We start from the raw sequence: 26817 nt of genomic DNA, 5'->3' as shown, positions 1-26817 counted from the left end.
CAGTTGCCAGGTTTTGATTGTTTTCATAACTTAAATGAAGAGCAGTGCAGTAGAGGTGTCTCAATCAATCGTCAGCTATAGAAAGATCGGGTTCCAAAGGCCGGATCCCTTGTGAATCAAGTCACGAAAAGTTCAAGAATCGGCAACAGGCCATGGGCCTATTTCTTCAACGCCGACACTTCTATTCTATTCTATTCTATTCTAATACATGAGCGAGAGGAAGGAAGTGATGCATAAAATAATGCATGATCGTCGAAAGCTAGACTAAAGCGTTTAGTTTTATAGCAATTCATAAAGGCTCTCGAGATTAACCGAGAAAATGAACTGACACCCTATGATATGGAACGTTTACTTGTGCAAACCTACGAGGTCTGACTAGTCCCTGGCTTGTTTATAATGAAAGATGATCGCGGTGTATGTAACTGTGAACCGTTTATCATACAAATACAAATTCAGGTAATAATACTGCAATCTAAGTCATAGTGAAATGGTTAAAATGGGTAAATTCATTTTCAGCTGAGGAAATTAGTCTCCTCAAGAAATAAGTTCATTTAAACACATCAAAATTTTCAACTTTCTTAAGTTGAGCTAGCTTTCATCAATGTTATTTCAAATCTTTAGTATTTCTGAAATGTTCCTGTATCAGCTCAAGTTTTCAGATTGAACCCACGACTTAGTGCCTGCCTACAACTTCAGACTCAATGCCTGGCCTCCAGTCACTCCATCTGTACTGACGTAAGTCCTTGGGCCATACTTTCAAAACTCGCTAAGCGAACGTAAGTACTTACGCTCTATTTTCTTGTCCATGATTGGTGAATTTTGCTTGAAAGGCCGTCAACGATTGGCTGATGAACTTACGATCCCTTAACTTTTTTTAAAGTATGTGTCCTGGATTATAACCTGACGCTGCATGTCCTACAACTCTGCGTTGGTGCTCACCTGAGATGGGCGATGGTCTCGGCCTGTAGAGCCCGCAGCGCGTCGTCCTCCACCTTCTCTTGCAGCTGCTGTTGCCGCAGGTCAGCTGCAGAGGCAGCTGCGGCAGCTGCTTTACTAGCCTGGGCTGCAAACGCCTGGGCTTGTAGGTCCATGGCCAATTGTCGCTGTAATTAAAAAAAACTGATTGAATACCAATTATTTAATCTAATTTGATTAATGTTCTGATTATGGCAAAACTTTCCTGATTACATCGTTGGCGCTTCGAGTACAAACGCGTTCAAGAACAGACTATATGTAGAGATAAAGCTATGGAAAAATATATGCACAGATTTGAAATGCCTAGCACCATATCGAACCTGGTGGAAGTCTAGTAAATATTTCAAACTATCGTCAGTTTGGAAAAGATCCGGTCGAAGGACCTGTTCTTAGATTTCCTGTGAACAAGCAATAGAAGTACAAGAATCGGTTACAGGCCACATCAGGCCTCTACTTCAGCGTCGATATCACTGATATGATATGAAATAATATGTAGAATTTTTTATCAATATATTAAAAACAAAAACTCATTTCTAAAATAACATGTGAGTTCCGCACTATGCAGAAGATAAACTTATCCAAATTAAAAAGTGATCGAACATTCCACAGCCTCGAAAAACATTCATATATTTTGAAAACATGCAAAATTTCCCTAGAGCTATTATGATGCTTGTTGAATTTTTTATTTTCAGTTATCCAAAAATGCCTCTGAGTTTACTCAAAATTCAACTTTAATTATATTATTGTGCTCAAATTAAGATCAACTGTTGCCTGTTTATTTTTTACCTACTTTTTGATGAAGAGAAGCAATGATCAATTCAAATGGAAAACGAAGTTGAAGCTAATAATTTAGATAATTTAGTTAGAATTATTAGATTTTTACTTTTCACACCCATTTTGCGTACTAAGAATATAATTCTAATAGAACATTTATTTTTATTATTTTTAAATTACAGTGTATTGGATTGAACACAGTTATATATTACAGTGTATTGGATTGAATTTGCAGACCGTCCCTGGAAATTGCATACTCGAAATGGCCCGACCAAAGCTTTTCAAACTTCGGCCTACATGAGCATCGTTTTAAAAACTTTGCAGATGATAATGCCGGTGCAGCAAACAAATAATCTCAAGATAACCACAATGTTACTAATATGAACAAGAGATTCGGCGTTAGAACTAATGAACCGATTAGTGTTATTTTCTTCAATAATTAACATCGTTTCATGTCGCCTGAAATCTTCTCTGCATACATTTTAAACCTTTATTAATATGTTTAATTTCTCGAGACTAAACTTTAACACCTACGTTAATTTTATTCCTATATGAATATAAACCTAATAAATCTAGTTATTAATCATTTCAATTATTTTTACCATGTAATTAATCAGTAACTTACTCACCTTTTGTTCACTTGTAGCGCGTAGATCTGCCCCAGGCATGACACAAAGTTTACTGTATGTTTCTCCCTCCATCTTCTCCCTCTCTTTATCTCGTCTCCTCATCTGCCTCCTGAGCAGCACCTGTTGCTCCCTCTCCCTCACCACGGCTGCTTCTCGCTCCTGTCTCGCCTGCGCCTCCTTCAGCAGCCGAGCTCGCCACTCGCGCTCCACCTGCAGCCATGTTATATACGTAAATATACGTGATATATTATATTATATATTATATTATATTATATTATATTATATTATATTATATTATATTATATTTTTAAATGAATTTCCCATTGTCATATTATATTATATTTCATTATATTATATTATCTTATCTTTTGTTTACAATACTTTTTTATCAGACAAAAATGATGTATTACTGAATTCTGTGGACAATTTTCTTACATTTACACTCTGGCAAAAAAGGTTATCAAGGCTAAACGACACAGGCAGTAAATTTTAAGAGCCGTTTTGAGAATGATTATCTCTCTCACATTTCTTACTGTATTGTGTGTTGTCACTTTTTTATCACTCAATCAGCTATTTGTTATTTTTTGTAACGATTTGAAGAATTTTCCAGTACAATTAGGATAGTTAATATAAATTTTCGTATCATTTAATTGAAATAAAAATTATTTTTAATTATCTATTTATTTTTTCTTTTGCGTCCGCATTTCTAGATGAAAAAGCAAATCAATTATCATTGCAAAATTTTTTCTTAATTTCGTTCTGAAATTTTCGGCTACGGTGAAGAAGATTTAGTTCGTTCATATTTCTTTACTAGAACGTTCTAACTTTCCCCAAATATTTATAAATTTTTAATGAATTTTTTCTCGGCTGCATGTGCTTATCAATGCTAATTCTCTGTTAGCTGTAAACGATGTATCTTAAGAGATTCTTACGGACAACACACTGTTAGAAAAAGGACCGTTAACGGTAATACCGGCGTTTCAGTGGCCGGTCGGGACGTGTAAAGAAACACCGTTTCACCGTTTTTATTCCAATTTAACACCAGATATCCGTAAAACATCTGATAAAAACGGCGAAACAGTTTATTTTCACGGGGCGACAGGCCACTAGGATGCCGGTGGGACCGTTATTTCACCGTTTTTTCTAACAGTGCATTAACCATGTGCTCTATATATTCGATAAATTGATTGTTGTATGTTGAAGTCGTTTATTAATCCTGAAGAGTTCACCAACCAATTCAAGCTCCCTCTGTTGTTGCAGTTGTTGCTTCATTGCTCGGTGCTGCTGCTGCTGCTCGACGCTTCTCACAAGCTGGTGCTGCTGCTCGTCTCGCAGTCTGCGCAGCTCTGCAGCCTCCTGTGAAGCACGTTCTGCAGCTACCCTCTTCTCTTCTGCAACTCGTATTGCCTTCAGGTTCATAGGAATGAAAAAAACGTGCAATCAAAATTCATATAAAAAAGTGTATGCTTCTTAACTTCGAGAAAAATTAAAAAAAAAATTGGTTTTTACTGAATTCTCCACTACAATATATGATTACAGGAAAAACTTTTTTATGAATGTGAGCTTACTCGGGCAATTCTAATTAACGCTTAAATTTGACAGCAATTCTAATTAACGCTTATACAAATTAAAAATGTTTAAACGATAAGAACTTTGTTCCGATACTGAGCACGTGACTTCTGCCTTAGCAATCGTATAATCGTACAAAATTTAATGGAACAAACCCTACATTTTTTATATACTACTTACTCTTAGTCGTTGTATAGGCTTAGTACTACTTAGTCTAACTTGGAGAGAAAAAAAAGAGATTTCTACTGAATCATAACTATCAGGCAAATATTAACCTATTATATAATTTTATTCCACTGCAAAAATATTATAGCTGCCTCTCTATCGCATTCCTTCATTTTTTCACAACCTATTCGATCAGAGTTGAAGTCACTGCATCTTGTAACTCCACACACTATTCACGATCATTAATCGTGCAATAATCTTAATCACCTTGTGCATACAGCAATCATACTCGCATTGAGCACATAATTTTAGTTACTATCATATTCTTTCTGACCTCAAAACTCTCATTTTCACAAATAGTCAAACTAATTACGAGCACAAAAAAAAAATCACTCGCATCCCGAGCTCAAACAATCATACTCACCTGGAGCACAAAACAATCACACTCACCCCAAACATAAACAATCACACTCACCTCGAACACTCAACAATCACACTCACCCCAAACACAAAACAATCATACTCACCTCGAGCACCCAACAGTCACACTCACCCCAAACACAAAACAATCACACTCACCTCGAGCACCCAACAATCACACTCACCCCTCACAAAACAATCACACTCACCTCGAGCACCCAACAATCACACTCACCTCGAACACAAAACAATCACACTCACCTCGAGCACTCAACAATCACACTCACCACTAGCCCCCAACAATCACACTCACCTCGAGCACAAAACAATCATACTCACCTCGAGCATAAAACAATCATACTCACCTCTAGCACACGACAATCACACTCACACCTCGAGCACAAAACAATCACACTCACCTTGCTCTCCTCGCTGGCGTCTCGCGCGCTCTCCAGTCTCTGCCTGACTCTGACATCGTCGACCTGACGGCGAATATCGAGCAGCTGACGTCGCCTGCTCAGCTCACGACGTCGTAAATCCTGCTCCTGCTCGTCCCTGAGTCTCTCGTCTCGTCTTTGTGCAAGCATGGCTTCCTGCTCAGTGATAAATAATTGCTCTTTTATATATTAAAAATTGTTGCTTGATTTAATATTGGGAAATGAAGGTATACCTCTTGTCACCATAGAAAAACAATTTCAATTATTACAAAAACAGGCCATGATATAGAACTCATCGGGAAAAATGAATGTCCACAGGAGCAGAAAATGGGGCGAATGTCTGAATGGGTTATTGGAAAAATCTGCGCGTTATTATTATTATTATTATAACTATTATTAATATTATTGTTATATTATTATTGTTATTTATTATTGATATTATTAGTATATTTTCATTATAATTATTATTTCATTACTAATTTTTTTAGTTCACTGACGATTCGTTAATTACTCTCCAAAAACTACCTTTACTCACATTTTGTTTTTCTTGCGTCTCTTGCTTTTTTTGTAGACTGCGCGCCTCGATCTGAAGCTGCAGGCTGCGTGCCGCCACCTGTCTGGTCTTTTTAGCAACCTCCATACGGCGCTGTGGAAATTAATTGATTTCATCAGTTCCTTGAAATGAGCGAAAGTTTCATAAGATCCATGTGCCTTTCAATAACTGAAATTTATTCCTTTATTCATTCACGAATACTTCATAAGATCTTCTTAAAGTACCCGGAAACATAACGGTCATTGAGATTGCCTTGAATAAAAAAAGAAACTTTTCATTCTGTAAAGATCGTTTTCAATTTTTCTCCACATTTTTTAGAAAAAAACATCAAATGAATCCATAGATGTTTATCAAAATAGAAAGTAACATTGCAACAGGAGATGTAAAAATTCCTCATTGATTTATTTCCGAGTCATCAACGGGCAATCTCGCATTAAAATTAATTCCGGACGCTAACAAACATAAGCAAAATCACACATTACTTCTTTTTTTACCGTTGAAAGAATTCCAGAACCTTTGTTTTTGCCTTCTAAATAACAGTTCAAGAAAATTGACACAACATTGTGCTGCGTTGCGGTTGTGTGCCACATAAGTCATCACTCAGTAGAATCTACCGTATAATACTAGTCAGAACTACGCTTTGTTTGGCTCCATAACCACATAATGACTACGTAGATGTTTTGTCACGCTAAAAAGATGTGGTTCAGTTTAATTTTTAGAATAGATTGTTCCTATTGTAAGCCGGCTTTATCGTAAATACCTGATCTTCTTGTGCGGCTTTCCTGCGATGCTGTTCGACTGCTTCTTCGAGGCGCGCTTCTTGGTCTCGCTCCGTCTGTCTGAAGATAATTGGAACAAACTTGTATACAGTATTTATTATATTCTCCTTTTCATTATTATTAACAGTCATAAAAATTGCTTATAATTATAACCTTGATGAAATACTCAGCAATATTGACGATTAATTAACTGCGTTACTGTGTTACAAATTCGTGCTGATTATTGCTTCTCTTCTCATGCATCTGTTGACAATAACAGGTGCGAACGCAAATAATGTTCTGCGTGAGTCTGTAAAACAATCATACTCAAGTCTTCGTATCTATTATTGTGAAGTCTTCGCACCCGATATTGTCAGGCTTGGAACCTGTCACTGAAAAATCTTTGCACCAGTTATTGTCAAGCTTTTGCACCTGTTTTTTAACAAGTCGTTGCACTTGTCATTGTCAAGTTTTCTTACCTGTTCTCGTCAGGTCTTCGCACATCTCATTGTCAAGTTTTGGCACCTGTTATTGAGAAAGTATTTGCACTGGTTATTGTCTTGTCTTCGCACTGGTTCTTGTCAAGTATACGCACCTGTTATTGTCAAGTATACGCACCTGTTATTGTCAAGTATACGCACCTGTTATTGTCAAGTATACGCACCTGTTATTGTCAAGTATACGCACCTGTTACTGTCAAGTCTACGCACCTGTTATTGTCAAGTCTACGCACCTGTTATTGTCAAGTCTACGCACCTGTTATTATTCTTCTCGCGCATCTGCGCCTCGCGTATGGCAGTGCACTTGAGAGCAAGCACCTGTCGCTGCAGTTGTCGTACCTCGTCTCTCTGCTGCAGGCGCTGCTGCATCTGTACGTCTGTCAGCAGCACCTGCAGCGCGAATTTCTCTAAATTATTTAGTTTGTCTTAAAATAATAACTATTAATTAACTAAACTATAATTTCGATCATGCTTTAAGAAAATGTATCTTGAATTAGTGAAGAATCTTTTGTTATATTATTAAAATATAAAATACATTTTTGCTCAGCACTAAGGAAAAAATTATTTACTTTATTTTTAAAGCATTCAAGTTTACTAAAATTGCTCTTCGAGCTGCAAGCTCAAATTTGTTTAAACTGATGATTCTATATAGCAAAATTATCATACCAATGTCTGACTATATATATGATTAATATTATAACTTCAATTAATTCTTCAGAAGATGTTGGCTTGAATTATTCTTAGCTGAATAATTTTTATAAGATGGCAAAATTTTCTTGTTTATATGCGTAGAATTTATGACCAGAGAATGCATAATAATTTTCAAGGAATGGAATAATTCTTTAGATGACGTTGGTAGATTAAAAGACAGATTTAGCAAATAATAATATGTTATTATTGGTGTATTTCGACAGAAACTTTTCTTTTATACAAGTTTGATTCAAGACCTGAGCAGGCTTTTTATTAATATATATTAATTTAGAGAATAATTCGACTTCTTGATAATTGTGATGCATACTCTGGTCATAAATTGTACGCATATAAAGAGGAATAATTATGAAAGATACGTTGGTACGAGCTGGAGTATGGCGGATTTCGGAGTGGGTTAGAAATCCGGGGTGGGGTAGATTTCGGAGCGTGGTAGAAATCAAAAATTGCTCTTCGAGCTGCAAGATTAAATTTGCTAAAACTCATGATTCTATATAGCAAAATCATCATACCATTGTCTCACTATATATATATATATGAGTAATGTTATAACTTCAGTCAGTTCTTCTGAAGATGTTGGCTTGATACCAAAATTACTCATAGATGAATAATTATGAAAGATACGTTGGTACGAGCAGGAGGTGCGCTGTGCGAGCGTAGCGGCCACCTCGCCTGACGCCGCCGTTGCTGCTGCTCGCGCTCAGCCGCGGCCGCCGCTACCCGACGCGCTCGCTCTACTTCGCTCTCTTGTATTACCTGAAAGTAATAGTCCATAAGTAATCACATTAATGACCTTTGAAAGAATCTAAATGAATAAAAGAATAAAAACACACACATAATGCAATTATAACTATTTCGGATCACGATTCTTTTGAACATAATAATGCAGAGTTTGTGATGTCTTCGCAATACCGTCGTGTGTTAGTCTCTTATCGCGGATACAACGCACAACAGTGATAAGTAAAATATCTGTTCGCAGTTAACATTCTGTGATAATCAATGGAGTGCCGGCAACTCAAAATTTGAAGAAGTCCCACCAGTTATCACGAAATAACTCAATTCATTGAGAAAAATGAATTAATTACACCAATATATAAATTAAAATCAGCCTCGTAAACGAGTAAACGTAAACCTCTTGAGCGGAGCGCTGTAGATCGCCCCAGGCACGCGCAGACACCACGACAGCGGCGGGCTGCTGCCGTGCATCTCTGCAGTTCACGACCCGCACTCCTGCACTCCCCACCACCGCCGCCTGCGGAAGTTGATATATTTTTTTAATAATTTTGAATTTAGACCGGAATTTCCCGAAAAAGTTCATGTATTTTTTTATGAAATATTAGAAAGTGTGAAAAAATCTTTTAGTTTGTTTGGTTGGAAGAAATTGAATACAAATTTCCCATCAAAGTTCATATATTATGTTAGAAAGTATAATTTTGACGAAGACTTTTTGGAGAGGTTCATGAAATTTGTTAGGAAGAATGTAGAATTTTGGTCAAAATTTGTTTCAACGGTTAAGTTTGTATGCGCTGCTTAAAGTATTAATTTTCCACCCAACATATGTTTGATCATAATACCATGTAAGAATTGTCCCTAAAATACCGGGTAACTTTGCTACTTTGTCCCTAAAATAACGGGTAACTTTGCTACTTTGTCCCTAAAATACCGGGTAACTTTGCTACTTTGTTCCTAAAATACCGGGTAACTTTGCTACTTTGTCCCTGAAATACCGGGTAACTTTGCTACTTTGTCCCTAAAATACCGGTAACTTTGCTATTTTGTCCCTAAAATACCGGGTAACTTTGCTACTTTGTTCCTAAAATACTGGGTAATTTTGCTACTTTGTCACTAAAATACCGGGTAACTTTGATACTTTGTCCCTAAAATATCGGGTAACTTTGCTACTTTGTTCCTAAAATACCGGGTAACTTTGCTACTTTGTCCCTAAAATATCGGGTAACTTTGCTACTTTGTTCCTAAAATACCGGGTAGCTTTGCTACTTTGTTCCTAAAATACCGGGTAACTTCGCTACTTCCGCCCTAAAATATCGGGTAACTTTGCTACTTTGTCCCTAAAATACCGGGTAACTTTGTTACTTTGTTCCTAAAATACCGGGTAACTTTGCTACTTCCTCCCTAAAATATCGGGTAACTTTGCTACTTCGTCCCTAAAATACCGGTAACTTTGCTACTTTGTCCCTAAAATAACGGGTAACTTTGCTACTTTGTCCCTAAAATACCGGGTACCATTGCTACTTTGTTCCTAAAATACCGGGTAACTTTGCTACTTTGTCCCTAAAATACCGGGTAACTTTGTTACTTTGTTCCTAAAATACCGGGTAACTTTGCTACTTCGTCCCTAAAATATCGGGTAACTCCTACCTTGCGAGGCGGGGGGCCCGGTCTACCCATCGCAACGAGGCCCCCCCTGCCGGCGGCGTGCGCTGAGGAAGGTCTCCGCAGACCGGCCCCCAGCAGCCCGGGCTGACGCACCATGCCGGGCTCCATGCCCTTAGTTCCTATGCCCTCGCTTGATATAAAACTTGGTAACGAGTTGCTTAAGATGAGAAATCCAATTAAATAAACTTCTATAAGAATTAAATAGCAATATTCATGTGAATTCTAGCAATCGTCCGTTTCTGAATGACGCACAGGTGCAAGAGCCCTAATAAAATTATAACAATTATCTGAAAATTCAGTACATCTAACAGTGCTTGGCGTATTCAATTAAAATGTAATTTTTCTAATCATTTGCCAATTTTTTATGGGCAGGGTTGACAGTGAACTTCGACGTAATTCTTTTAATTTCATATTTAGTAATGACTCCGATCAAATGCAGCAACTTGTTCGATTCTGAAAGAAATTGACTAGTGATTAGCACATTGTATAATTTTTCAGGAAAATATCTAAACTATTGATGGATTATTAAATAACAAATTCAATTCATTATAATTCCATGAATCACTGTACTATGTATTTAACAAACTTTCGTCGTTCTCCATAAAATTGTCAAGTCCGATTTTCTAAAATTATCTGAACGCACCCCAAATAAGCTTTACTATCGAGAAATAAATGTGATCGTGGAATCGGTTCAAAATCATAAATAAATTATAAATAAATTTTATCGTGGAAATAGAAGTAAATCCGTTTTATATCTTTCGTGATTTGCCTAACTATATTTTATGGTATTTTTTCACTCGATGCCCAGTTTCAGCAACAAATATCAACGTCACACGTCTATGACTAACTCAAATCAGCATGAGACAACCACTATCGCAATATATCTTTCCGTACAGTTTATCTTAAATTTTACCTGCAAACCTCCTGACTTTACCATGTATGAATAACCATTTCAAATTCGGCTTGGCTGTTAATGAAAACATAGGTTCCATATTTACACTACGTACGATTTCCAGAGTAAACTTTAGAATAAACTTATATTTCTCCATATTATTGCCTTTTATATTACGTCTTAGATAATTTCACATTTCATTTATTATATAAATAATCACTTAAGTCTGAAGTATGACTATTTCAAGTCATATATAATGTCTACGCCGAGACTAGGACCACGCTACAGGCATTGGAACGCTATATGGGGTTTCCATGGTAACCAAGTGCAGCAAAAAAAGTGCGTATTAGGTATTATGTGTGCGTTCAATTAACATGATTCGACCGCCTGGTTTCCTCCATGTGTTATCTGTTACCTAAGGTGGAGTTTTTTTAACCCTTATTTCACAATAAAAAGAAATAAGATGAATTTGATAAAGATTTTGGACAGTGATTTTCTTTTGAATGGTTCAGAGTATCAAAGTTTTAAATACAATTTCCCTCGTACTTGGAAACTTTGCATTTGACGCTCTTATGTTGACATGAATGTTGAACTGACTATTTGATATTTCGACTGAAGCGTCGCCGTACATGTTCACATCCGTGACACCGAATAAATGTTATTAATTGTCGAATCTAAATAAAAAAATGTGTTTCCATCCCAGACGAAAAATTACATAATAAAATATTCTCTTTATTTTGGTATGCTTCATTCTTCATTTAAAATCGTATTCTGTAGATAAATAAAACAGTTCGATAATTTAACTCACAGGAACTAAAGTGCACACCTTCGGGACAACGTGCTGGTTGCCATGACAACGGCAGCGTCAACACGTCAACTGCCAAAGAGAAATTCAGTAAAGTTTCTCGCTGCAACGAACCATGTCAGTGCGCGGTTAATATCGACTATATATTTAGATCCGGATAGCATTTTCACTCACGATTCAATTAATAAAGTTCAGTTAATATTGAAATTATAAGCATTATAATTACAATCAAATTGATATTACAATTGTGATCACCGACAATTTTTGAGCAGTGAATGCATCTCGGAAGGAAAATCAGTGATATACTTTAGAAATTTAACTTATTTTCACGTAAATTCGATTCGATAGTTCACAAACAAAATGAATTTCATCAGGCAAATAACACAACGGGACGACTTAAGTAATTTTGAATTCAGCCTAGCGTCTCGTAAGGTGACTTAGTAAAGCTAGCTTCCATTTATTTTCCTAAATCATTAACATAATATACAGGGATCAATTGATGTGATGTTCAATGATTAAGATTGAAAATTTAAGTACTAATTTAGACTGAGTCCATTCTGGAATGTATAAGATTATTTATGTTATATAAAATACCATCACAGATGTTGTAATGTTATCTATAGTTTTCTTATCGATTTAATTGTTTATTATATTTTATCCAACAAATCACTAGGTTCCAAATGATCAGTACAAATCTCGACCCTAAATCTCTAATGGCGACTCTATCTCAAACAGATAAAATTCATATGTTATTTATTCCATTAAATGCACTGAAAAGAAGGCAGTGATTATCTAATCTTATGGTTAATGTTTTAATAATTAAACTTCTTGCAATTGTTGCCATTACATGATAACCATAGAAGCATTAAAAAACAACATATACTATTTATAAATGGAATTTTAGCATCTGGAGATTGAGAATTTTTAAATTCTCCATGTAAATACGTGAAATATTCGGAGTCAAGTGTATAGTTGATGGGAAAGTTATAATGTCGTTGAATGTAGAAGTATTGAAAGTGAGAGTTATTGGTTGCTATATACACATAAACAAATATATTACTTGTACCTGCGTAAAGATGTATTTGAAAACAGTATTAATAAATAACATTCATTCATCAATAAATATATCATTTAAATAAGCTTGAAACAGTCATGAATAAAGGAATTTGTTTCAAATAAGAGCTAGTTTTTGAAAAAAAGTACTGAAAGTTTTAACATTATTTTACAGGGCTCACCGATGAAAGGACGTCGTGCTGCTGGCAGCGCAGCTCTGGAACACATCGAGGACGAAATTTTTGCTTCTCCGCAGGTGACAAAAATAATTTTGCGTGTAATATAATTGACGAAATAATCTAACCATTGCGACAGCTATCGTAGGAGAATCAAGTGCAATATTTCAATAAGAAAAGTATTTGTTTTATCAATTTTCAAGCCTTGTTGACAGCTCTCGTAGCAGAATCGAGAGTAATATTTCAATAAGAAAAGTATTTGTTTCATCAATTTTCAAGCCTTGTTGAAAGCCGTCGTAGTAGTATCGAGAGCAATGTTTCAATAAGAAAAGTATTTGTTTTATCTATTTTCACCCCTTGTTGACAGCTGTCGTAGCAGAATCGAGAGCAAGATATCAATAAGAAAAACATTTGTTTTATTCATTTCAAGTTCGGAGCAGAGATATAAAAATGTACTATTGTCGTTCAATCTAATAACGGATGAAATTGATGCCAATTATTCAATTAAATGGGTTCTTTATTATCACCTGAAGTGGAAACTGTGAAGAATTATAAATTTTCTAGTTTTTCACTGTCGTGTAAATGAAGAGCAAACCGATTCGCTCTTTTTTAACAATTGTTGCAATGAAATTCTAAAATCTAGGCAGTTATATACAAAGTCAGGCGTAAATTTTTTCCAATTTTTTTAAGTTTGAAAAGTTCAAAAAGTTTTAAATCCCTGCATTCTCTTGGTTGATGGTTTGAATGAAATATATTTAAGATCTTCAGACACAAATTTTTAATAATTTTATGATGTTTAAACTCGTTTTAAGTTCACTGTAGCCTAATAAAAACTTCAACTACCCAGAATATAAGCGATAAGATGCAAAAAAATCATCAAGATTTTATCACCAGTATTTGAAGCGATATTGATTGAAAGTATTTAAGGGTTAGAATTTTATCACCAGTATTTGAAGCGATATTGATTAAAAGTATTTAAGGGTTATAATTTTATCACCAGTATTTGAAGCGATATTGATTAAATGAATTTAAGGGTTAGAATTTTATCACCAGTATTTGAAACGATATTGATTGAAAGTATTTAAGGGTTAGAATTTTATCACCAGTATTTGAAGCGATATTGATTGATAGTATTTAAGGGTTAGAATTTTATCACCAGTATTTGAAGCGATATTGATTAAATGAATTTAAGGGTTGAAATAAATGATGTCGACAATGGGTTTCTTGTGCAGCGGCAAGCCATCACCACAGCGCCGCCAGGGGGTAGGAAGGCCGGGGGTTGGGCCACGGCATCAGCAACGGGCGCGTCAGTACCCAAATATAAATAAATATATTAATAAATATTTTTTCAAAATCATAATAAATAAAATTGCCAATGCTTCGCGTCAGTATTCAAATATAAATAAAAATATTAATAAATATTTTTACAAAATCATAATAAATAAAATTATTTATGATTTCCTTTTGACTATATATGTTATACGTTTGGCTTTTAAAATTACGTTTATTTTTATTTGATCTTTGATTCACTATATATGTTTTACGTCTGGCTTTTGAAATTTACGTTTACTTTGATTTGGTTTTTGAATATTTATGCATTATACATTGACAGATCTCAAAGCAAAAGTAAGAAATGTATAGTTATGAGTTTTTAATGTGGATATTTTCAGTGGATTCGGGCCTCCGGAAGAAGATGCGCGGTTCTCCCAGATTGACAACTCAGACGATGGTAAGTGCAATGGAAAATATTTATTCTTGGTAAATTTATCGAATTCAGTATCGTTTTACACTATTAAGTTGACTTTGCTTGGTAAATTGACAAGTCTAGCATTGAATTCATTTGAAAATTCTAATTAGTTTTTGGTATTTTACTACGTCACCATTATCGAAATAATCTTGTGATGAAAATTTTCATGAAAGACTTTTAAATTATTTCAGATTTATACATATGTGATGGTTATTGTATCATTATTAACAGATATTATGTCTAAATGACAACCAGTTTCATGCAAGTCAATGATTTAATTTTTTAATTATGGGCTGCATGTTCATGTGTTACGATAAAAACATGCTAGATTTTACCAAAGGAAATTTCCCGCACGCTCTGTTATCTTGACACTCGTTCCATAATATAACTGTCGTAATCAAGGCACAAACATGTGTTGAAATTTAAGCCTTACGGAGATATATTTCATGTTCATGAATTTATGCAACCGAATCGTTAAACTATTGAAAATTGAAGATTTTTCTGCTAAATTCCTAAAATATATTTATGATTTTCACTCGAATGAAACACTAATATACGTGACTCTATTGAATCGAAAAGAATGGCTCAAAATGTTCGAATAAGGTAAAATTGACTGATTGGGAAAATTGACTTAATTGGGAAAAGTATTATCAATGTTTTGAGTTACTTCACAAACACTTGACACTAGTAAATCTGAAAGATTACAACATTCAAATAAGATAACATTTAGTATAAAATCTGAGTTTAAAACTTTCAAACTCAAACAAGATAACATTCAGTATAAAATCGGAACTTATTCCCACAGAAATGCCGGCCATACCAGACCTGGAAGAGGTCTCAGAGCAGGACTTAACCCAGCAGGTCGCCCAGGCTCCCAAGTGAGAGTCCCAGAGTTGTTACAATATTTTTGAGCTTCGGTGTCCAAAATGCAAGTCCCTCCAGGCCAGTGGTTCCCAAACTTTTGCAGACTGGCGCCCCCTTGGCTACCCAGTGAATTCCTAGCGCCCCCACCCCCAAACAGACACATGTAGAAACAAATACCTGGAAAGGGTTAAACACATATGTGTATTTCACAAATAAAACCCAATTTAGTGAACCAATATATTTTTTAGCAATATTAACTGTTCTACCACCGCCCCTATAGATCACACCACCGCCCCCAGGGAGGTGGTATCACGGTATCACCTACTTTGGGAACCACTGCTCTAGGCAAATGACGTTGAATAAACGTTGATTACGAGTTTATTTCGCTGATAAAAAATTTTATTCAACGTAATTCCAACGTTAGATACCTAGTAGGTTGCCTAACAACATTATATGTTGTGTGCTTGATTGTCTGGTCCTGATCTATTTTGATTAATTTATTTAGTTTTAACTTGATTTAAACAGTAAGAAGATTTACTTATGCCACAGTAAAGACCAGGATAAGTAAAAATTTCCTCAATTATTAACAAGAAGTTGACCTTCAATGGACTGCAAGCAATATTTGATCAAATATATTGACAAGTTTAGCTTTTTGAATGAACTGCAAATATTTTCAAAGTTGAAAGACAATAAATGAGTATTCAATGCTGGCTAAATTTTTCGATACTGTTCTGATTTCAGGTAGGTGAAAATGAATACTAGCTAAATTTATCGATGCTGTTTGAACTTCAGTTAAGTGAAAATAAATGCTAGCTAAATTTCTCGGTGTTGTTTGAACTTCAGGCAAGTGAAAATAAATGCTAGCTAAATTTCTCGATGCTGTTTGAACTTCAGGTAAGTGAAAATAAATACTAGCTAAATTTCTCGATGTTCTTTGAACTTCAGGCAAGTGAAAATAAATGCTAGCTAAATTTCTCGATGCTGTTTGAACTTCAGGTAAGTGAAAATAAATACTAGCTAAATTTCTCGATGTTCTTTGAACCTCAGGTAAGTGAAAATAAATGCTAGCTAAATTTCTCGATCCTGTTTGGATATCAGGTAAGTGAAAATAAATACTAGCTGAATTTCTCGATGCTGTTTGAACTTCAGGTAAGTGAAAATAAATGCCAGCTAAATTTCTCGATCCTGTTTGGATATCAGGTAAGTGCAAGTAAATGCCAGCTAAATTTCTCGATCCTGTTTGGATTTCAGGTGAGTGAAAATAAATGCTAGCTAAATTTCTCGATGCTGTTTGAATTTCAGATCAGTGAAAGTAAATTCTAATTAAATTTCTCGATGCTGTTTTAACTTCAGGCAAGAGAAAATTAAAGAAAATAGCGTGTTCACAAACACGATTGTTATGACAGTGTAGCAGTGAACCGCGTGGCGACGTTCAAGGAGCTTGACTCAGACCTGCTGCGACACGCCGCCTTCTCTACGCTCGATGACATAGACCTTCGCGCCCTCACAGACGTGCTCTCCAACGAGGCCGACATCAGGGAGGTTAGTTCATCGCCACGGTAAATATAGCTATCTATATACCGAAGATATAGAGTAACTATAGCTATCGATATACCTGGAGATATAGAGTTTAGTATAACTATCTATATACATGGAGATATAGAGTTTAGTATAACTATCTATATACCTGGAGATATAGAGTAACTATAGCTATCGATATACCTGAAGATAAAGAGTTTAGTATAGCTATCTATATACATGGAGATACAGAGTTTAGTACAACTATCTATATACCTGGAGATATAGAGTAACTATAGCTATCTATATACCTGGAGATATCGAGTTAGCTATAGATATCGATATACCTGGAGATATAGAGTTTAGTATAACTATCTATATACCTGGAGATAAAGAGTTAACTATAAATATATTTATACCTGAAAAAATAGAGTTATTTATAGATACAGTATATTTATAAATAGATAGATTTATCCATACAAGGATGACTCAGCTTCAGGTAACAATCAACTTGCTTCATCATGCTTTGCTTCAGTCAGCATGATAATCTATTGTTCTGAGCGATACAAAATTATCGATATTACATGAATATCATACCTAATACGCGTATTTCAAAATCCCTGCACCAGTAAGGCTGTATATAGAAAATTTTTCACTAAAAGCCGGACGCATTTGTGTGCAGCCGGACGTGGAGTGGCGGTGGGACAGCCTCTTCACGGAGGTGTCGTCTGAGCTGCTGCAGGAGTGGGACGACGGCGCTGAGAAGTCAGTGGCCGACGCCAACGACCCGCTGCCTTTCAATTTATAACCAGCCTTAATATTGTCATTTGTCATGCAGAGATCATGTTGTTGATTTGATGTGAAATAACTTCTCGGTCATTTGAGAGCGATGGTAGTTCTTAGGTTGCGATCCGGAAGTAATCCTGATAAACTTTTTGTATTAAAATTGATTTCAATCAATAATTCACAGATCACTGAGTTATTTTCAAAATCCAACTGGTTCGTATGGGACTTTTTAGCCTTTGATTAAACAAACCTAGATCGCATATCAGGTTCAAGAATGCCACAATAATTGTTGCTTAGCATGATGGAAATCCATTTACCTTTTTGGCATAAAATTCATTGCTGATCTAAATGATCCCCGTCAGCACAATACCAGTATAGTTAAAATTGATTGTGTTAGCTTTCCGTAAGTTTGTGGAAGAATTAAAAAAATCCTTTGCATTAAACTCAAGCATGCGAGCTCAACTTACAGGTGGGCCAGAATATTATCCAATGGAAGGCTTGCAATAATTATGGTAGCACTCAATCATAAGCGAAAATAATTTCGTCGCAATTTGAAAACACAATAGAAGAATACATCCTAATTTTCATCTGGCCATTAGTCAGACGTATATTTTGTTTCACGGAATAAACCTGGATCAAAGTTTAGCATAAGTACGATTGTGAAAATACCAATAAAAACATTGTTCACATTTTCCAAGGGGAAAAACCCTATTGGTAAATGTATTAAATATAGTGTTCTTCAAAATTGAAATGATGAGTCGCCCCTTGAAATATTCATATTGATAAATTATTACAATTCATTAATTTGTGCACTATATATTGAGGTGCATGAAATCAACGGCCCTATCGAATTTAATCCAAAAACTTTGAAAGGAAAAACAAGTAGTGAATAAAAAAGGAAATGGTGTGGCATAAATTTATTTCCCGTTAAAAGTCTCACGACCAAACTCTCTCTGGCTTATGGGAAGCGAACAAATCTATAGATGTGAATGTCAATAAAATCAGTTCTTTAAATCAGTGAGCGTTTCTTAAAATTACTTATTCCATTGTGATCTTTTCCATTATTTTTTACAAATGATTTCGCAAATAGCTCGCGACTTCGTAAAATAATTAGAACAAACAAGTTTCGGAAGTGACATTTTCGCCCCTCTTAAGAGATGCATCACGAATTATCAGATCAGGATTACCAGCTATTGAACTATGAATTCTATATATTTATCGATCAAAATAACCCATGGCACGTAACGTGCTCTTAATAAAAATGATTTAAATAAAGCTGTCTTGTCTATCATTTCCCTATGCTCCTATAGTGACTCGAGAGTTACTCACATTTCATTTCTCTCAGATTAGACATCCAAAGGCTTCAAGCTAGTAATATTGTATTTTTTGTGGAAATTATCTCTTGAAGAGACAAGCTCATAAATGTGTCTTTCTTATTATGAAGAATCATCAACAATGCGATTCTCGTAGATAAATTTTCTTGTCTTTATTGTTATTTTTGCTCCTTAAAATTGATCAGTTAAGCTTACAAAAAAAGAAGGATCTGGTACGTAGGATATAATCTTAATATGAACGTTTAAGGACTTATGCACGACTGAAAAAAAGTAGCTAGTAGGATCTAACCTCAACAAGAGCGTTGAAGAACTTTTGCAAGTTTGAAAAAGAAGCTAGAGGGCACTTTCGTACATGACGAAAGTAATTCTTTTCTTTTTCTCGGCCATGATCAAAAGTTCGTCCCAAGGATCGTCCTCGACGTCCCTGTGGTCAGCCTCGGCCAGCGCTCTGTTCATGTCACGCAGCTGCCTCATCAGCTCCGGGTCCAAGTCCATCTGCAGTGTTATTGCTTGTTAAAATTTGCGAAATACGAATAGAAAATAGAATAAAGTATTCTAATTAACTGAAGATGCTTTAGTAATTTATTTTCCAGCGATGACTGACTTTCAGATTCAGACAGCCATATGTGAATCAGATCCCTATATTATAATAAAAAATGATCATTCCATTAGATTATTCCAATGCAATCATAATTTTTTCGTCAAACATGGACGGAATAAACACGTAAATTATCGAAAAACTTCATTAAAACATCATAGGCAGTTACTGGCTGCGGCTTAATCATTATTCCCTATTAAATCTCCATAAACTAATTAATCCAGAATCATTCAGACTTCAGTGGCGCCGGTAAGAGCCATCCTCCTGAGAGCGACGGCTAGAGGAGAGGACAGACCATGTAGTCTGCTGGACAGCTCCTGCATCCTAGCCCAGGACTCAGCGTACTGCCTGCGTACCAACTCTATCACAGTAGACGTGATCGCCAGGCCCAGCATGATGTAGGCCGTGCAGTAGCGCAGCGAGTCTGGGCCTGAAGTTCATAATGAAATGCAATTACTATCGTTCCTATCGTTAAATGCAATGATGTTTTGTTTATATCATCACTATGCAGTGATGATATCGCTATACGCAATGATGAGTGACTACAATCGCTATACGCAATGATGTACATTTACAAACTCTGATATCGCTATATGCAATGCAGTTACTACTATCGCAACAATAGCTATACGCAATGATGTACATTTACTGACGCTGATATCGTTTTATGAAATAATGTTCAGTTACTATCACTGTGTGTAATGTCATGTGGATTCATGCTTTAGGAAAGTAGCAAAGTTGTTCGCTTATGTAAATTTTCAAATTTGGCAGTTTAACAAATGCCAGCAAATTAATAACGGCTAAATTTGGTCATTATAATTCGTATAGAGCAAATGAACTTATTGCAATAAAAGTCATTGTTTAGGAATATTTCAACACAGAATTCAACGTAGAACACGGCATGCAAATAATGAACATCAAAATGTTGACATCATCTGAATGGACGCTGTCATTCTTTTTGAAAACAGAACGGCACCATTTACCAGCCTTTCATGCCTTTTTACTGCCCTGGTTGTTAAAGAAAACTCTCAATGTTTAACATTTCATAGTTACTGGGCACGAAATCTCCAAAACCAATGGTGGTTGTGGTGATGAAGCAGAAATAGAAGGCATCAAGGAACTGCCAGTCCTCGAGCAGGTGGAACATCACACCACCGACGGCGATGAACCCCAGCAGAAGTGACACGGTGCCCAGTCCTGCCACCAGCGTGCGACGCTTCCCTCTGATGAAACAAATTTACAATTCAGAATATTGCTAACAAATCTTCATATACAATCATATAAATTAAATACTATTCTGCACATTTAGCACATTTATTAATAAATTTAATCATATCTGAAACTGGACTGTGTTCTACTAATGAGTCTTAAATGATTTTGAAGTACTATAAAATCTTGGGTATTCCGTTAGCGATTTAAGGACATTAAAAAATATTTAAATGATATTCTGAAAGTTTTCATGAGGTTGATGTGTGAAAAGTAGCATTAAGTATTGCACTTACTATTCTTTAGTCCAGCCACAAAAAGAATTCCAAAGAATTTTTCAAAGAAAAATTCTCCAAATTTCTAAAGAATTTGGAATCCTGCTCACTGGATACGTTCCGAATTTTAAACACGTTCTGTCCAGAGTCAAATTGTGTTCATCAGCGTTCGTAGATTTCGATAAAAATGTATTTCGGTAAAATGTAATGTAAAAGGTTCAGCCCAAACCTTTTACATTAAATTGGCGGAAAAAAGTAGCAGCAGTACTGGGAATGTACTTGTACCCACCTCGTTCAGTTGCGATCCCTTGCACCGAATCTTGCGGCGCACCCATGTCCGAATAAGAGCCTAAATTTTTGTTTTCACCTCGGGTACTTAAATTTCAGGTTCATGAATCTACCGTATAAAATTAGTCATAACAATTGATTTTAGCTATATTAAAGTATTTTTTGAACTTAGGAAGGAATTGGTCTCGAAGAGGTTTTCATCTATAGTATATAGAAATTTCAGACTCACCATTTGTTGCTAAATTCTTGCATAACTGCTGTTACTGTTCTAACGTTAATTCTTGTATTCAATCTTTTGGGTCATTAAATTAAATTGGCCAGTTTTCTTTTTCTCTAATTTTATTATTTGTCAATATTTTTCGCCGGGCATAACAGTCGAGGCTGACTTGGGTATGGCCGCAGAGATGGACTTGATAGGAAGATATGCAGCAAAGGAGGCGAGCAAGTCTCCAGTTGCAGCGATGAATGAGAGCGACAGCGGGATGCCTAGCAGCGCAAAACCGATGCAGAACACGCGGCCCCACACAGTCACGGGAGCGACATCTCCGTACCCTGAGTCATGAGTAAGAACTTAGTAGTTGTCAACCACCTATGAAATAAATAAATTACCACCAATACCTTTTAATGATGGTTCATGAGTTATTTCAAAAATTACATGCTCATTGAGTGGATATTCCCATCCATATTTTGAAAGTTAGTTGAGCGTAGTTCTTAATTATAATCTATTGGAAAAAGAAAGAAAATTTTGTTTCTGATAATTAAATTGAAGTTGTATTATTCTAAATTGCAGTTTTAGAAGAAATTATACTTGGCATTTGGTAATATATACATGCAATGGTAAAAAATGTTGTCTTTTCTTTCTATTAGTTTGTCTCTAGTCTTGGCTAAAGTCCTATAGTCTGAGACTAATATACTGATTCTAAATTAGAAACTAAATTCTAGCGTCTCAACGAAGATTACAATTATTTTAAATTATTTATTTTTCGCTCGGAAGTGCTGCGTTGGGTTAGAAGGCCAATATGCACATAAATAAATGCTACACGTATGCGCGACTACAAAACAAGGCTCCATTCCCGCAGATTCGAGCATCGAATTAAGAAAATTATAATGCTCTGTTATTTAATCAATATTCGGCCAAAAAATAATCTTTTGACTGAAAATGATACACACTATTAACAACTGAATTTGAAAATGAGAAGAGAATGATATTAAAGTAACGTCCTACCACACCTGCACTTGCAACATTTTTTTTTTGTCTGGCAAAACCAGTCAGCCATTTCTAAAAATTCTAGAAATAGCTGACCGACCAACATAATGGGATTCTAATATGAAACGCCTAGTTCATAAATGTTTTTTTACTACTGCGCACAGCTTATTTGTTGGCATGCCTAATGTTGATAAAATCATATGAGCTTATACCATAATACAGAGCTGCAACGTCCACAGTCCATTTTAATTAGCTAACTGCCGTTAACCTCAATTCGGCTAAAAAAATTCTGCAAACTTCAAGTTGGGCGAATTAACGTTTTTGTAAAAAAAATCCATTACTTGGCATTACGCAGATGCACAATTTTGCACATTAGGGTTAAAAAATTGGATGTTGGCACTTTTAACGATGGAGAGACCATTCTATTCAACTTGTTTACTTTATTTAAACTCAGTTGAGTTGTGTCAAGCTTTTCCATCTATTTATGTACATTGCAAAGTATTTTGAAACTGTACAAAGCGTTTCAATACCATAGCTTTTTTTAGGTTTTCACACGATTTTTTTAAGTTTTCGAGAAGACGCAAGACATCTCAAGATATTACCAATGGTGGTGAGGACAGTCGCTGCAAAGAACACGGAGAGCTCGTACGTCCAGGGATCTTCCGACACTGTCGTGATCGCCGTCGATCCGTCCTCCTGCGCATGATATTTAAAATAAAAAATGTCCCATGTTACTTAAAAAACAGAGAATCGTTTCATTTAAGAAAATCGAGCAGAAAATTGTCCTATGTTGCTTAAAATGACAAAGAATCGTCTCATGTAAATAAAAAATCGAGCAGAAAATACAAAGAATAAGGACTCTATCTGACCTGAACCTGTAGGAGAACCTGAACTCCTGCATCAGCGGCAGCTACTAGCGCTGCTTCGTACTGAGCCAAGCCTTTTGCGAAGACAGTCCAGTTATCTGTTAAATACAGATTTAAGTATAAAATATTGTATTCACAACGGAACAGATAATAAGGGAAAAGATCATTACAATATCGATGGAAGATAATAACCGAAGATGAGTTACACAATATATGGGTTGTAAAAATAATTAAATTTTTTTTAATCGAATGAAATGTTAACGGGGAATTCTAATAATGTATAATTCGTATGTATGAGAATGTTTATTTTTCATACAACGTCCTTGCACATGAATTGTTGAGCATTTACCCGCCTGAAATAATTTCACTCATTTTATCTCGGGTGGCCAAGCGGTTATGAGCACCATATTGGAGCAATGACTTGGAATTAAAAACGTGCAAAAAGTTTTTTATTATCAATATTTTTGAAAATCTTTGCCGACATCAGCTAGGTGGGCGGGTTTTTAATTGAAAAAAGTGACAGGCCAATATAGCATAGTCAAAGCTGATGCTACCATATTAATATGATATTATGAATAACATCTAAAATTGTGAATGGACGTATCCCATTATAATAAACATGATTCTTGAATGTCGTAGTTCCTTTTGGAATTTCAAATTTAGAGGCAATTTAGAGTGGCTCCTCGCAGCCGCTTAAAATTAAAATTTTGTTAAAACATTTCGTGTTGTGATGTTCAGCTTTAACTCGAAGACTCCAAATAAAAACAAATGTCAATCGGGCTCTTGACAAAGACTTGAAAATTCTGGGAAATTTGGAGATGAACTTTTGAAGAAATAAGTAATGCTAAAATTTTTATTAGCAAACATATTATTAACGATCCTAGAATCCAGCACAAATAATTGAAAAACATCCAATGAAAAGCTTGTTCACCACAACAATGCTATGCACAAAAGGAAACATTTGATTGTGAACCTTTCTATACGCGGATGACTTTGCCTACGCATCTACGGTACATACAAGACCATTTGTCACAACGCGGACTTATATTGAATGTGAAAAAAAAATTCTCCATCTTTTGCATTTTATACATCGCCCAAATGACTTTCTGTCATGCTGTGCATAAACGCATTCCGTAAATAACGATTGATATTCTTCGTAATTGAATTGTTTTCATGTTAGTAATTTGAGGTGCATAGACACACAATTTTTGAATGGAAACTTCATATATTACATTGAGTGAAAATTCCTTGATTGTAATGACAGTAATTTTTCCCTACACCAATGCCGTTGCATATTTCTAGTGCCATATAGATACGATTATTACGTATTATGGGTGAATATTAAGGTTTTCTTAGTCATAAATGTTTCACCTGGTGTCGAATTTTCGATCAGTTTGATGAAATTCAGTCTTTCCTGCAGCAGAAGGTCTCCCGTCTGCCTGGCCACCTGTAGAGCCAGATCCTGTTCCAGCACCTGGAATATCTGCGGGAAAAATCGAACACTACCAAAACTGTTCAATAACCTAATGATATTTGATGAAAATTTGATGAAATATAAAGGATATATAATTTGATTCCGTTAGTTCCATTGAAAATTTTGTTCATTCAAGTGGAATTTTTTACCTTAGCGCCTGCAGCTGTGTAGAAAACGAAGGCGATAAGCAAATAAAAGTAACGAGAACCTTTCTTAAACTTGCTGCTTTGAGTTAATTTCTGCACAGCGCTCGTTAATCTTTGCCTCCACGTTAAATTATCAATTATTTCATGGTCTTCAGACGCGTTTGTTTTCACGCTTTGAGTAGATGTTGTCTTAAACAGATTACTTTTTCGGGGTCTATCAGCTATTATCAACGCCGCCTCTGGTGAACTCTCCATGATCTCAAAAAGTTTATATCTTTACTTACTCCATTATATTCTCTTTCGAAGTATTATTATCAGACGATATTTGTTTAATCACTAGGCTGGTTTTATTCAAGTCTCTCATTCAGTATATTCATGAACGGTCGCATTCACTTGAAGTTCTTACTCACTTTATTAGATTTCATCTAAAATTTGGTTATGACAGTTGTCCTTATAATGAATCTTCAAATTGAAAAAAAATATTTAGTTATTATATGTCGTTTATTTTATATATTTACATTGGTATAAATGTATTTGTTTCATTTGCACAAGCTATCACAACAATTTTGAATTGATTGCAAATGACGTACCGGAACTATTTCCCTAGTTATTATTATTGCTATTATTTTATTATTATTTTCATACACATTACTATTATTATTATTATTAATATTAATTTTATATATTATTATTTTTTATCATTACTATTAGTATTTTTCTCTTTTGAGATAATGAAACAGCACAGCCAACTGCTAAACTGTTGGCTGTGCTCCATCAAGATATGTAAGTTATCTAGTCTAAAGATTGTTTCTAGCGCACAAGTACAATAACCAACACTAAGTTACGTAGAAGTTTTCTAGCGCACTGTTACAATAGCCTACACCAAGGTACGCTAAAAATTTAGAATACTGGGCACGATTTTTCTAAGTTATTTTCAGTTTTCTTGAAGTTCTTCTTCTAGTTTTGTCTAAATCTTAAGTTCACGTAACTATTATAATTAATTGAAGCATCGCTGATCGAGGTTTGCGGCACTGACTGATGAGCGCCATTGAGTGATTGAGTGCAAGTACGGAGCTGAAAACAGCTTCTGAATATCTCATTGACCAAACTCTATAAAGCTTCCAAATTAAACCTATGAATCGCAATCATGAACTGAAATGACCACTGCGAGGGTTTTTGGAAATTCTGTCCGGTAGATCAGAAGGTACGCCACGAACTGAGACATCGAGCCGTGTTGGCTGACGGCAGAAGCAGAGACAGTTTACGCGACTTCGACATCTGTTCGCTTACAGTTTACAGCTGCTAGGAATCACCAAAATAGACGTCAAGCAGATAACATATTCTTCCGATATTGATTTTTTACTTCTCAGGGTCAAATATAAATGCGATTATTTACCAAAAAGTAGAACTATCATGTATGGACGCATGGACATATCTCATGCAATTGTAGTTACGAATATTTAGATCAAATTTATTCCCTTCCTGTCGTCGTCTTGGAATGAACGTGTTTATTAAAGTTTTTAACACATTCTCCCTCAACGCTGGGAGATTTATTCTACTCTATGTAAAATTTTGAATAATCTCATCTGTATTTATGGTAAAGTAAATGAACGAAAAGTTTCCTCGTGCCCGGGTCATACTATACAGTATACAGACAGATATAATTAGTCTAAAGTTCACCGAAAGTGATTACTCGT

The 26817-nt window shown here is 35.4% G+C and overlaps 3 protein-coding genes across 3 annotated transcripts; 1 reads left to right on the top strand and 2 right to left on the bottom strand.

Moving 5' to 3' along the window:
• Positions 1–935: 935 nt before the first annotated feature.
• LOC108681210 (trichohyalin-like) lies at positions 936–9993 on the bottom strand. The gene is made up of 10 exons (XM_018170216.1): positions 9868–9993; positions 8621–8740; positions 8113–8244; positions 7037–7170; positions 6283–6361; positions 5505–5615; positions 4952–5125; positions 3612–3785; positions 2379–2588; positions 936–1103 (listed from the first exon to the last, which is right to left on the bottom strand). Exons 1-10 carry the CDS (start codon positions 9991–9993, stop codon positions 936–938), a joined length of 1428 nt encoding a protein of 475 aa, XP_018025705.1.
• Positions 9994–11689: 1696 nt separating this feature from the next.
• Positions 11690–19001, top strand: LOC108681211 (intraflagellar transport protein 43 homolog). Its single transcript, XM_018170218.2, has 7 exons — positions 11690–12014; positions 12811–12891; positions 14044–14117; positions 14482–14540; positions 15364–15436; positions 16829–16964; positions 17623–19001. Exons 1-7 carry the CDS (start codon positions 11943–11945, stop codon positions 17746–17748), a joined length of 621 nt encoding a protein of 206 aa, XP_018025707.1. The 5' UTR covers positions 11690–11942; the 3' UTR covers positions 17749–19001.
• A 392-nt stretch (positions 19002–19393) lies between these two features.
• On the bottom strand, positions 19394–25545 carry LOC108681209 (TWiK family of potassium channels protein 7-like). The gene is made up of 8 exons (XM_018170215.1): positions 25531–25545; positions 24872–24983; positions 23504–23598; positions 23237–23330; positions 21814–21979; positions 20712–20881; positions 19895–20088; positions 19394–19555 (listed from the first exon to the last, which is right to left on the bottom strand). Exons 1-8 carry the CDS (start codon positions 25543–25545, stop codon positions 19394–19396), a joined length of 1008 nt encoding a protein of 335 aa, XP_018025704.1.
• Between the last annotated feature and the right edge of the window lie 1272 nt (positions 25546–26817).

This window comes from Hyalella azteca, unplaced genomic scaffold (genome assembly GCF_000764305.2).
Source record: "Hyalella azteca isolate HAZT.00-mixed unplaced genomic scaffold, Hazt_2.0.2 contig13873, whole genome shotgun sequence".
Classification (NCBI taxonomy): domain Eukaryota; kingdom Metazoa; phylum Arthropoda; class Malacostraca; order Amphipoda; family Hyalellidae; genus Hyalella; species Hyalella azteca.
This window is presented reverse-complemented; position numbering and strand designations above follow the sequence as displayed.